The sequence below is a fragment of the Zophobas morio genome, unplaced genomic scaffold, assembly GCF_036711695.1.
Source record: "Zophobas morio isolate AGI-343-1 ecotype UQ-CSIRO unplaced genomic scaffold, CSIRO_AGI_Zmor_V1 ptg000031l, whole genome shotgun sequence".
NCBI lineage: Eukaryota > Metazoa > Arthropoda > Insecta > Coleoptera > Tenebrionidae > Zophobas > Zophobas morio.
The window spans coordinates 5703800-5717380 of record NW_026972136.1 but is presented as its reverse complement, the minus strand read 5'-3'; the positions used below and the strand labels follow the sequence as shown (position 1 = coordinate 5717380).

Here is a 13581-nt window from a genome sequence, read left to right as displayed (position 1 = left end):
GTTTTGTCAACCATAAAGACTAAAAATGAAACTATGTAGGTTTACATAGAACAAAAAGTGTCATAGTCTTTGACATAATGTTATAATTTCATCTTAAATTTTCAAGTGACGTTTTTGTAAATTTATGAAATTATTAAAAAAAAAGTAGCTCTATAGAAACATGCTTTAATCCTTCGGCAACGAGAATCAATGAACAGATAACAAAGTCAGCGAAAGATCTTTGTGCAGTTATTTTTTTCCTGTAAACGTACACGACGAAAATTTAAGCTGGATCAAGTGGCGCGTTCCGCAATTTGCGAGTACGAGTGGAGTCTACAGTACGTATTAAAGAATTTTAGATGTGGGCTCAAAAACAAATGATGTCTCAGTTACGGTTTCTGTGAATGACAATCTGTAAAGTTTTAAGAATATAAAACTTTCTCAGGGCCCCCAACTGTGTCTTTTTACAGAATGTGAAACCTTCTTGGGGCCCCAACTGTCTCTTTTATAAAATTGAAACTTTCTCAGAGGTCCCAACTGTTTTTCTTTTAAAGAAGGTCAAACCTTCAAGGGGACTCCAACTGTTTTTTTTAATGTGAAACGTTCTCGTGGGCGCCAACTATCTTTTTTTCAAGAATCTAAAACCTTCTCAGTGGTCCCAACTGTCTTTTTTTAAAGATGCTGAAACCTTCTCGGGGCTCCCAACTATCTCTTTTTTTTTGAAGAATTTGAAATCTTCTCGGGAGTTTATACTGTCTTTTTTTTCAAGCAGGTGAAACTTTCTCTGGGGCCTCATCTGTCTCTTTTAAAGAAGCTACAACCTTCTCGGGGACCTCAAGTGTCTTTTTTTAAGAATTTAAAACCTTCTCAAGACCTCCAACTGTTTCGTTTTTTGAAGAAGATGAAACCTTCTCAGAGGCTCTAACTGTCTTTATTTTTAAGAAGTAAAAATGTGAAACCTTACCGGCTGTACATATTGATTTCTTTTTTAAGAAAGTGAAACCTTCTCGAGTACCCCAACTGTCTTTTTTTAAAGAAGCTTAAACCTTCTTAGGTGCTCCAAGTGTTTTTGTTTTTTAAGAATTTAAAACCTACTCAGAGCCTTCAACTGTCTCTTTTTTTGAAGAAGGTGAAATATTCTTAGGCGCTCGAATTGTCTTCAGTTTTAAGAAGCAAATATGTGAAACTTCCTCGGGGGCTCCAACTGTCTTTCTTTATGAATTGAAAACCTTCTCAAGGCTCCCAACTGTCTCTTTTTTTGAAGAGGCTGAAACCTTCTCCTGGGCCCCAAGAGTATTTTTAAGAATTTAAAACCTTCTCGGGGCCTCCAACTGTTTCGATTTTTGAAGAAGGTGAAGCCTTCTCAGGGGCTCTAATTGTCTTTAGTTTTAAGAAGTAGAAGTGTAAAACCTTCTCGAGAGCTCCAACTGTCTTCCTTTAAGAATTTAAAACCTTATCAGGGCTCCAAACTGTCTCTTTTTTTGAAGAGGGTGAAATCTTCTCATGGGCCCCAAGTGTGTTTTTAAGAATTTAAAACCTTCTCAGGGCCCCTAACTGTTTAGTATTAAGAACTAGAAATGTGAAACCTTCCCGGCAGTTCGAACTGTCTTTCTTTAAGAAGCTAAAACCTTCTCGACGGTCCCAACTGATTTTCTTTTAAGCTGATTGAAATTTCTCGGGGGCTCTAGCTGTTTTCTTTTAAGGATTTAAAACTTTCTCGGGGCCCCCTACTGTCTCTTTTTTTTTGAAGAAGGTGAAACCTTCTCGGGGGGCAAAAGTGTTTTTTCAGAATTTAAAATCTTCTCAGGGCTCCTAACCGTTTCTTTTTAGAAGAAGGTGAAACCTTCTTAACGGCTCCAACTGTCTTTAGTTTTAAGAAGTAGAAATGTGAAACCTTCTCGGGGGCTACGACTGTCTTTCTTTAAGAATTAAAAACTTTCTCAAGGCTCCTAAGTGTCTCTTTTTTTGAAGAGGGTGAAATTTTCTCGTGGGCCCCAAGTGTGTTTTTAAGAATTTAAAAGCTTCTCAGGGCCCCTAACTGTTTCTTTTTTTGAAGAAGATGAAAACTTCTTAGGGCCTCTAACTGTTTTTATTTTTAAGAAGTAGAAATGTGAAACCTTCTCGGAGGCTCCAACTGTCTATCTTTAAGAATTTTAAACTTTCTCAGGGCTCCCAAGGGTCTCTTTTTTTGAAGAGGGTGAAATTTTCGTCGGGGGCCCCAAGTGTCTTTTTAAGAATTTAAAACTTTCTCAGGGCCCCTAGCTGTATCTATTTGTGAAGAAGGTCAAACCTCCTCAGGGGCTCTAACTGTCTTCTTTTTTAAGAAAGTGAAAGCTTCTTGAGAGCCCCAACTGTCCTTAGTTTTAAGAAGCAGAAATATGAAACCTTGTCGTGGGCTCCAACTGTCTTTCTTTAATAATTTAAAACCTTCTTAGGGCTCCCAACTTTCTCTTTTTTTGAAGAGGGTAAAATCTTCTCATGGGCCCCAAGTGTCTTTTTAAGGATTTAAAACCTTCTGAGGGCCCCTAACTGTTTGTTTTTTTGAAGAAGGTGAAACCTTCTCATGGGCTCTAACTCTCTTTATTTTTAAGAAGTAGAAACGTGAAACTTTCTCGGGGGTTTTTATTGTCTTCTTTTTTAAAATGTGAAACCTTCTCTAGGGTCCCAACTGCCTTTTCTTTTAAGCGGGTGAAACCTTCTCGGGGGCTCAAACTGTCTTTCTTTAAGAATGTAAAACCTTCTCGGTGGCCCCAACTGTCTCTTTTTTTGAAGAGGGTGAAAACTTCTCCTAGGCCTCAAGTGTCTTTTTAAGAATTTAAAACCTTCTCAGGGCCCCTAAATGTTTCTTTTTTTGAAGAAGGTGAAACATTTTCATGGTCTATAACTCTCTTTATTTTTAAGAAATAGAAATGTGAAACCTTCTCGGATGTACTTATTATCTTCTTTTTTAAGAGGTAAAAATTTCTGGAGGGACCCAACTGCCTTTTCTTTTAAGCAGGTGAACCCTTCTCCAGGGCTCAAACTCTCTTCCTTCAAGAATTTAAAACCTACTCGGGGCCCTCAACTGTCTCTTTTTTTGAAGAAGGTGAAACCTTCTCGGGGGGCCCAATTGTCTTTTTAAGAATTTAAAACCTTCTCAGGGCTGCTAACTTTTTTTTTTTGTGAAGAAGGTGAAACCTTCTCAAGGGCTCTAACTGTTTTTATTTTTAAGAAGTAGAAATGTGAAACCTTGTCGGGGGTTCTTATTGTCTTCTTTCTTAAGAAGGTGAAACCTTCTCGAGGGCTCTAACTGCATTTTCTTTTAAACAGGTGAAACCTTCTCGGGGGATCGAACTAATTTCTTTCGTATCTGAAGCACAAGAAATACTGAATATCATTTCGCGATTTAAAAGAACATTTACTTAACTTGCCGTGTTTTGTGATTATGCCATTAATTTACCGAAGAATATGATAATAACAATTATTTTTTTAGGAGTTTCTAATCACCGCGTTTTAAAACATAGTGTGACTATTGCATCCAAATTCTATTTTAATTTAAAGTTTATCAAAGCAATTTGAAATTGTATTCTGAATAATATAGCTATAATGTTAGTATTGTAATTATTACTCCTTAATTAATAAAAATTGCAATTTTAGCGCAAATTGAAACAACAGTCAGTTGCTACATTTTTATTACTGATACATATTATGTAGTGTTTTTTTTTATGAATGTATCATAGGGATTTGCATGGTATTTAAGGGATGGTAAATTGAAATTAAAAAAAAAACAAACAATTTTTATATAATCTAGAGTATCTACAACCTGTTTTAATACTTAACTTATATATGTCGATATAAATAAAAAATTGGTCCAAGGTTACTTCGACAGAACTTCCCTCGCCCTTGAAGTTCAGTTCAGTAAATCCCGCTTCTTCGAAAAATTATACAATTTTTTTTCTGATAATCTTTATATAGTAAAACCAGTGGTGTAAATGACACCTCGAACTTTGTGGATATCCACATATGGACAACATGAAATATATTCAAAGCAAATAACCAACGGAAAAGAGTGTATTATTATCAGTGTACATGCTTAACTTCGATTGTTTATGTTTATCCATCGAAAAAATGTCATGTAGAAATTTGTTTGATTTGAATGGGTTATCTCCTCAAAACAGAGTACTAAAATGGCACAATATTTGGCATTCTTGATCAGTGATGGGGAAGCGGCAAAATAATTGCCGGTATAGTAAGGGTTAAGGAATAGTTATGCGGCACTTATTGCAGATGGTGCCGTGTATATGGAATATCTCTATAGTCACGCATATAAAAAAATGTGATATGTTTGTTTCATAAATAAATTCTCTTAAAGTGGGAATTGCTGCATAATAATAATCTGGTGGATGCGTCGGGTTAATAAATTTATTTTTTTACAAAATGGTTTATTTTAATGTTAAGAATGTGCACATAATTTCATGAAGTGTGAAGATTTTCATTTCAATTTTTTTTTAATTATTTAATTGAGATGAATGTGTCTGAAATTTTAAAACTGGAAGATATATATTTTAGAAAAATGTAATGGTTTTATACGTAAACATTTCAATTTTTTATTAAAATAGGCAAGTAAGTAAGTGTTTCGCTTTAGGAATTGACTTGCTGAAGTAGCGCGAAATAGGACCAAGAAGTTTTCAATATCTAAAAAATTATTTACTAATGATAAATTCTCTACCCTTACGAAAGCTTACCGACATAAAAGATTCCAAAGATAAGTAAAAAACATTCAGTGTTGACATTCTAAGAGGCGTCTGTGACCTGAACATGAAAAACCAGATATCCTTTTGGATCTCTTTAGAAAAATCGGGCCATTTAGATTCGTAGATTGCGAAGGACACATTGTTACTCTAAAACAAAGAACTGGTAAAAACTTATCTAAACCGAACTTACCTCGTCCCTGAAGAGGTCCCGGTTTTTAATTACCTTAACTTGCACTTCGTTGCCAAACCAACAATACATAAATATTTGCGTCACTATTGCCACTCCGTAAGATACAAGAAACAAAAATTCAGTTGAGAATGGTACAACCTAAAAAAGTTTCTTAGTATTGGTTTGTCAAATTCGTTACCACTACAATTTACAATAGTTATCTGGAATAGAGTTATTCCCACTATGATAACACTAATAAAAAACTGTATCAGTATGATCCACTCAAAAAAGTGGTTGGTTTCTTCGGCAAATCTGAAACAATTAGTTCAGTTAGTATGTTTAACTTATCAAAATTTTACCTTAAAATCAGCCAGTGGTGTTTGATACACTTAACCAAATTGGCTTTCACGTTGCCACCCAAGTGTAGTTTCCTCAAATTATCACACAAAATATCAAACTGACTATAAATGTACGTATTTAAGGCAGCTATGAAAGTATCAATATTGATATGCGTAAAACAAATATAAGTGTAGGTAAGCACTTGATGGGTGTAAGTTATTTCATAAAAAGGCGACACGTTCGTGTTGTATGGATACCAAGCTAAAGATGGTAATCTATTTTCTTCATTAGCTTTATCAAGTAGAGGAAAAGCAGCCCAAAATAAGTTAGCACCGAGAGCCATGATCATAAACGCTATGTAGGTGGTCTTCCAGAAGTCCAAATTTGGTTGAACCAAGACAACCTGACTGACGTCTCGTGGTTGAAAAAGGTCCTCATTTAACATTGTCATCAGTGTTTTCACAATGGACATGTTTTTGGCAATGTAGTAAACTTTAAAAGCACACAAAATCTCTATTAGGAGCATGTAGATGGTTCCAGTGAGGGCGATTAAGTCGTCCAGAACGAAGAACAAATTTGTTGCTTGCGTAAACAGGGCTACTGGAAAAAAGATTGTAACGAGGATTATGGTGCGTATTGTGTAAAAATCTAATTTGAAAGTTTCATCATCCTTAGGCCAAAATCCAAAACTTTTCAGAACGAGTAGATTAAGTTGGATTGTTGTTTTCCAGCAGAATTTCTTGCGGACGTTCATGATTTAACTGTTGGAAGAAAAACTAATTTCAAGCAATTCAACTAAATTTTTGTTGTTGTAAAATACGTACCTCAAGCTCATTCTCAAACCAAATAAAAAAATACAATAACACTTCTTGGTTAGGCACAGAATTTAAAAATCGTTACTATCTTCAATAGTTGCAACTTTTAAGATATTATAAAGGATTAATTAGGATGTGCGTCTTGCCGCTTCCGCGGAAAATATGCCAGTATTACTCTCGCCACTTACAAGTAGTTTTTATATTAAAAAGCCACTTGTATCTTTATTAATTTTCTATGTGAAGTAATTATTACTTACGGTTTTGCTTGATATTCGCAAGAAGACTCCGTAAAAGTTTCATAGAACTGCAACTCCATCGTGCATTAATACTTAAAGCGTTAATTACACGTTTTCGATTTGAGTCGATTAAATTTTGCTACAGTGGATTCCGCATTTATGAAATGTGGTAGCTGCATTTACGTCAAATGTTTATGGATAACAGAAAAATTGTATTGATTTAAATGGAAACAAACAATGCTCGACAGGACAAACACTGTATAATAATCAAATAATTTAATGCCAATTAGTTCTAAGGAATGGAAAGATCAGAATTAATATAATAACTAGAGAGCGGATTTATAAGCACAAAAAAATTAAGAATAAGCGCTTAAATAAGCACAACATTTTCAATAAAAAAGTTTTATTTTAAGCAAAAAAGCATTAAAAGCATAATCATATTACAAATCAAAGAACACTTCTTAGAACTTTGGATAAAATATTGTTACAATAATCCTAGACTTTATATTTTACACACGTAATATTCCAGTTTTCTTTAAAACAATTTATGATTGTAATATGTTCCAAGTTGTCCACTGTAAAATTTTTTCGCCGATCATTTAAAATGTGTTTAAAATTGGAGAATGTGCGTTCAACATCCACACTCGTTGTTGGCGCAAATTTGAATTTTGCAACTAATGTTGAATCTAACTCCAAATTTTCCACCTTCTGGCCATGTAAAACACGAGCAACGTCGGAAAGAACACCGAAACCTGCATTTTTATTTAACACTTCTCAAGTTTTTGAGATACTCTATTACCAATATCACCCCTTACTGCGTTTGCTTGGTGTTTAAATTCTTTCACTGAGTTTATGGCATCTACCAACAACATGTTGGGTTTTTCTAACTTTTCTATTACCTCACATACGAATTGGTAATTGCTTTTTAGAAAAGCTAGATCTTGTCGCAAATCTTTGTTTTCTAAAATATTTATGCAATCTTTAACCGATTGAGAAGAATCTTCACTAAACTCCGTAACTACTTCCTCCAATTCATTGATATATTTATCATAATAAAATGTTGCCTGTAACCATGTTCCCCACCTCGTTATAATCGGCTCTGGGGGCAATGGTATGTTTGGAAATTTTTCCTTAAAATGTTGCACTCTTATTGGGGCTTTAACAAAAATCTTTTTACCATTTGCCACTAATTTATTAACAGTAGGAAACTGCAAACGTATTTCTTCAGCCACTCTGTTTAAACCGTGGGCAATGCAAGTAGAGTGAATTAAATTGGGGTACAATATTTTTAGATTATTCCCTGCTTTCAACATATAACGAGCTGTATGCGAGATCATCAATAAAATTTTAATGGCAAAAATAGTGACATAAGACTGTCATTTACAAATCTGGTAATCGTATTGCCATTTTTTTTATCTAACATTTTTAAACTTACCCCCGCTTAGGGAAATTTTCATTTAAGATTCCAACAATTAAACTTTGCCACGTATCTTCCACAACTATCGGTTGCTTCATCGACAGCGAACCATAAATAATTATCTCCAATGCGATGTTTAATTTCGTTGTAAACTTGCTGAAACACTGGGCCTACATAATTTTTTTGGAGAGTACTTTCAACCGGAATATGTCGATTGAAGTGTTTTTCAAGGAATTCTTGAAGAGGGCCTTTCTCCAATTTCTTTAAAGGTATATTGGACTGGATCATCATTTTACATAAATCGAAATTAAACTGAAACGGCTCATCTTTTGTGGAAGTAGATGCAACAGATTCATGTATGGTCTGCTGTTTAATTTTAGAAACTTCAAACATTTTCTTCCTTTCTACATGAAGAGTCGTTCTGACATGTTGCGTCACGTTATATTTTTTATCACTTTGAATCTAAAACAACGTACATATACAGGATTAACAAACGAAAATAGATAAAAAAAATAGTGGGCTTACGGTTTTCACACAAACTCTGCAGAATATTTTGTTGTTTTTTAATTTTAATTCTGGAAAATCCCTTATCCACTCATCCGGCGTCGATTTTACTTTCGGCATTCTTTTAAAATATTAGTAATATTACCAAAAAGAACTCAACATGTAACAAGGGAGAACCACGTATAACACTGTATTACGACAGATGCGATAGACTGATGGTTGTGAAATAAACGGTTCATTTACTTAAAAGTTTCCATTAGAAAAATTTTAAGGTAGGTAGTTGGGTACAATAATCCTTTTTTCTAGAAAATCTTCAACGGTCTTGCCGCAAAATGCCGAAAAAGAACATCTGGTTAAAAGCTTTAATTCATTATCAACGGAAGTAAGGATTTAAAGTCATAAAGTCTATGGAGTATTTTTCCAATCCTATAATAAAATTTTATTACCCAAACGACCGGAACCTATTCACAGAAAGGGTCTTGGGTAAGTGTACTTCAATGGTCAAGTCCAGGTAAAATGCATACGATACGATACGCCTAACTAACAAGTATTTGTCATCCCGACAAGGCCGGCATTTGAACAAAATATGCATTAAAACTCATATTCGTCGAAAAAAGCATTAAATAAGCATATAAGTTTTAATATGCATAAAATTGAAAAAAGCAAATAAGCATAAAAAAAATGTGTCAAATGACTCCAAATTGTATCATAGTTACAGATATAAAAAAGTTTTGAAGTGCTTATTTTTTTCACAAAAAGCATTAAACCTAGAAATCCGCTCTCTAATAATGACAATTTTAGGAAATCTTGATTAATGAACAAGAAGCGGCAAAACAATTGCCGCTGCAGTAAGAGTTTAGGGACAGTTATGCGGCACTTATTGATGATTGCGCTGTGCATATATGGAATATCTACAGTCACCCATGGTCATAAATATTTGCATACGATTTATTGTTTTATTTAAGAGTATATAGATATTAGATGAACAATTATTTAACAGTTTTTCATAGACTTGAACCACCTAAGACCATCACTAAAATGTTTTTCTTTTGTTAGGAATTGACTTGCTGAAGGAGTGCAAAATAAGACCACGAAGTTTTCAAAATCTAAGAAATTATGTATTTACGGTAAATTCTCTACACTTATGACAGCTCTTACCGCCATAAAAGATTCCAAAGATAAGTAAAAAACATTTAGTGCTGACATTCTAAGAGGCGTCTGTGATCTGGACATAAAAAACCAGATATGTTTTTGGATCTTTTTTGAAAAATCGGGCCATTTAGATTCGTAGATTGCGAAGGATAAATTGTTACTCTAAAAGAAAGAACTGGTTAGAAATTATTTGGACAGAATTTACCTAGTCCCTGAAGCACAGACACAACAATACTGTTTCTTACACAATTTTTAAAGCATTAAATAATTTCCTTGTGATTTTTTCTTATCTTTTTATTTACTAAAAATTTTAATTACCTTAACTTGCACTTCGTTACCAAACCAACAATACATAAAAATTTGCGTCACTATCGCCACCCCATACGATATAAGAAACAAAAATTCCGTTGAGAACGGTACAACCTGGAAAAATTTATTAGTGTTGGTAAATCAGATTCGTTACCGCTACAATTTACAATAGTTATCTGGAATAGAGTTACTCCCATTATGATAACACTAATTAAAAATTGTATCATAATGATCGACTCAAAAAACCGGTTGGTCTTTTCAGCAAACCTAAAAGAATATATTGAGTTACCCTGTTATATGTACTATAATTTTACCTTAAAATCAGCCAATGGTGTTTGATACACTTAACCAAATTGGCTTTCACGTTGTCACCAAAGTGAAGTTTCCTCAAGTTATCACATAAAATATCAAACTGACTATAAATGTACGTATTTAAGGCAGCTATGAAAGTATCAATATTGATATGCGTAAAACAAATATAAGTGTAGGTAAGCACTTGATGGGTGTAAGTTATTTCATAAAATGGCGACACGTTCGTGTTGTATGGATACCAAGCTAAAGATGGTAATCTATTTTCTTCATTAGCTTTATCAAGTAGAGGAAAAGCTGCCCAAAATAAGTTGCCACCGAGAGCCATGATCATAAACACTATGTAGGTAGTCTTCCACAAGTCCAAATTTGGTTGAACCAAGGCAACCTGATTAACGTCTCGTGGTTGAAAAAGGTCATCGTTTAACATTCTCATCAGGGTTTTCACAATGGACATGTGTTTGGAAAGGTAGTAAATTTTAAAAGCACACAAGATCTCTATTAGCAGCATGTAGATGGTTCCAGTGAGGGCGATTAAGTCGTCCAGAACGAAGAATAAATTTGTTGCTTGCGTAAGCAGTGCTACTGGAAAAAATATTATAACCAGAATTATGGTGCGTACTGCGTAAAAATTTAGTTTGAAAGCTTCATAATCTTTAGGCCAAAATCCAAACGTTTGCAGAACGAGAATGTTAGGTTGGATTGTTATTTTCCAGCAGAATTTTTTTTGAACCTCCATGACGGCAAAAAAATGAATTGCAAGTAAGTAAGTTTTACTTTATCGACGACTGTTGTCAACTAGACAATTTGGGTCTCCAACGTCGGATATACTGTGTTTGAGTTCATGCTTAATTAATTATAACTTTCCCGGTTTTATTAATTGCAAGGGGAAGTACTTATTATCTTAATTTCTTTAAACTATGTAAGTTAGTGTTTCATAATTATAGCAGTGAAATTATGGTGAAATTATTTTTATGCAAAACCCCCAATTATAACATTCATTAATTAGAATTAAGGCAACAATTTCTTTGTCGTCTGTAATTATTTTCATGGGTAAAGAATCAAGGGAGGAAATTTAACTCGTGAATAAGTGATTATATTAGTTTATGATGATTTAAAAATTATTTTTCTTCTTTGTCGTTGTGAATAGAAACGCACTGACACTTTTTCTGATCTAAAAAATGCATTTGTTGTCTATGTATTTAATTTAAATTAACAAGTTGCTGTCAAAATGTGTGAAAGATAGAGTAAAATATTTCTTTTAGCAAATATATTTATTTTTGGGTAAATATAATCTGAAAACGATTTTGGAATAATCACCTGTTCAATAATAATCGGCTTGGAGGTTTGCAAAGAAAAAGTCCTGTTTAGGTAAAATACCAACTCCAAACTTTGAACATTTTAGACTTAAGTGGACAAAAAAAAATTTCTTGGATCAAATAGAAATAAGAAGTTGGCAGGGCAACGAAAAACTAAATGACGAAGAATTTTGGACCCCAGTTTGTTAATAAAATTTGATAAAATTGGGAATTCGTCTTTGTAAACCACTTCACTTAAGGACGGTTTATGGTAGGTGAATTAAAGATTTCATTCAAATTAAAAGTAATGTGCGATTAGTCCGTCAAGCTTCGATTCTGAATGGTTGAATTTTATCATGTGACCTGAGTAATTGTTTTATATATTGTTGAGTTTTTACCCGAAACGTCTAGATTTTTGGAAAAAAATTCAAAATCATCAAACAAAATTTTGCAATTTAATTTTGAACCTGCAAAACTGAATGCTTTAAAAACTTGCAGATGTTTTAAGGTTATGATAGTTTTTTTATCAAAATATATTTAGTCATCTCCTCCAAAAAATTGATGACGTCAACTCAAAATTTTGACGAATACAACCTATCTAAAATGTAAAATATATGATGAGTCTGTATTTGTGATTTATCATTCTATTCACATTTTTTGGATTCGTTTATATAGGGTGTTTCAAAAAAATTAATAAATGTGTGAATTTATTTTATTGGTTTAATCAGGAACTGCAAAATCGAATGCTTTGAAACTTTGCAGATATTTTAAAGTTATCATAGGCATGCTAAATTTTCGATCAAAGTGTATTTGCTCATCTTTCTAAAAAATTGATGACGTCACCTCAAAATTTTGTTGAACAAATTCTATCTTGAATGTGCAAAGTATGCACTGCATTAATATTTTTTTAGATTTGCTTATACAGTGTGTCTTAAAAAAATTAATGACTTAGTCAATCCCTTTATTTTTTAAATCAAAAAATGCAAAACTGAATACTTTGAAATTTTGCAGACGTTTTGAAGTTATTGTAAGTGTGGTAGCTTTTTAATCAAAATGTATCTGTTTATCAAAAATTGACATTATCTCAAAATTTTGCGCCGAATAAATCCTAACTAAAATGTGATGAGTCTGTACTTGTACAGATGTAGTTTACGACTCCGAATTGAATTTTTACCCCAAACGTCCAGATTTTTGGAAAAAAATCAAAATTATAAAACAACATTTTGCAATTTAATTTTCAATCTGCAAAACCGAATGCTTTGAAATGTTGCAGATGTTTTAAGGCTATAAAGAGTGTCATAAATCTTTAGTCAAAATATATTTGGTTATCCCCTCCAAAAATTTGATGTCGTCAGCTCAAAAGTTTGCCGAATAAATCCTATCTAAAATGTACAAAATATGATGAGTCTCTTTTTGTGATTAATCATTCGATTCAAATTTTTTGGATTTGCGTATACAGGGTGATTAAAAATAATTATCATTGTATTTCAGGAGCGAGGGAAGTTCTGTCGAAACAAGTTTCGACCAATTTTTTATTGATCAAATGAAAAACAAGTCACCACCATTTTCCCGAAAATGTGAAAATACAAGCGTCTGTATTTAATAAAATTATAACAATGATATTTAGAACATTTTGTCCTTTGTAGCACACTACTTAATCCTCTGTTTTAAAAGGACGAACTCAAACCAAACTAATTTCTAAGTGACATTCTTCCGATATATAAACATAAACACTTTCAAGTTGTTTTTCTTTTCGAGGATAACATAAGGACGTACAGTAATGGAGTTCATCGGGCAATTTAGTACTTTTATGTTTTCTCGATATTTCATAACCCCTAGACAAGGCCGTAGTTAGGGTGAGGCTAAGAGATGCTGAGCCTCCCCTAGATCTAGACAAATTACAATTAACCAAATGTGAATTACAACATCGAAAATCAAAATAAAATGTAGTGTTTTATTCAAGAAGCGGAACTTAGAGCAATAAAAAAGTCTGGACCGTCGGCATTGTGATCCGGTTATTGAAATTCCTAAAAAATATTTATTCAAGGATAACAATAATACAATACTTTTATTATTAGTATTACAATGTATCTATCCAAACTGATATATGCGTTTTGCAAAAATTTGGATGACATCAACACAAAATTTTGTAATAGAAAAACTCACTTGTAACAAACGGTTAGCACGTTTCTTTACCTTTATTCAAACATTATATACATATTTTTATTTTAACTTGTAATAGTTGTCATAAAAAAAATAAAATTCTCAAAATCAAATCTTTTAATTTTTCGAAATTGCTGGATTTGACAAGCTGAACTTTA

General features: G+C 33.0%; 1 protein-coding gene across 1 annotated transcript; it reads right to left on the bottom strand.

Annotated features, from left to right (window-relative positions):
- Nucleotides 1-9244: 9244 nt before the first annotated feature.
- On the bottom strand, nucleotides 9245-10701 carry LOC135139631 (odorant receptor 46a-like). Its single transcript, XM_064069931.1, has 5 exons — nucleotides 9968-10701; nucleotides 9821-9920; nucleotides 9663-9767; nucleotides 9351-9506; nucleotides 9245-9298 (listed from the first exon to the last, which is right to left on the bottom strand). The coding sequence occupies exons 1-5, from the start codon at nucleotides 10699-10701 to the stop codon at nucleotides 9245-9247; spliced, it is 1149 nt and encodes a 382-aa protein (XP_063926001.1).
- Between the last annotated feature and the right edge of the window lie 2880 nt (nucleotides 10702-13581).

Bases quoted from the DNA above. Each gene is read 5' to 3' on its own strand.
- LOC135139631 (XM_064069931.1), bottom strand. From the start codon at position 10,701: ATGGAGGTTCAAAAAAAATTCTGCTGGAAAATAACAATCCAACCTAAC. The intron at 9,921-9,967 runs GTAAAATTATAG...ATATTCTTTTAG, and splicing joins CACCATTGGCTGATTTTAAG to GTTTGCTGAAAAGACCAACC. The intron at 9,299-9,350 runs GTAAGAGCTGTC...ATAATTTCTTAG, and splicing joins CTTTGGAATCTTTTATGGCG to ATTTTGAAAACTTCGTGGTC.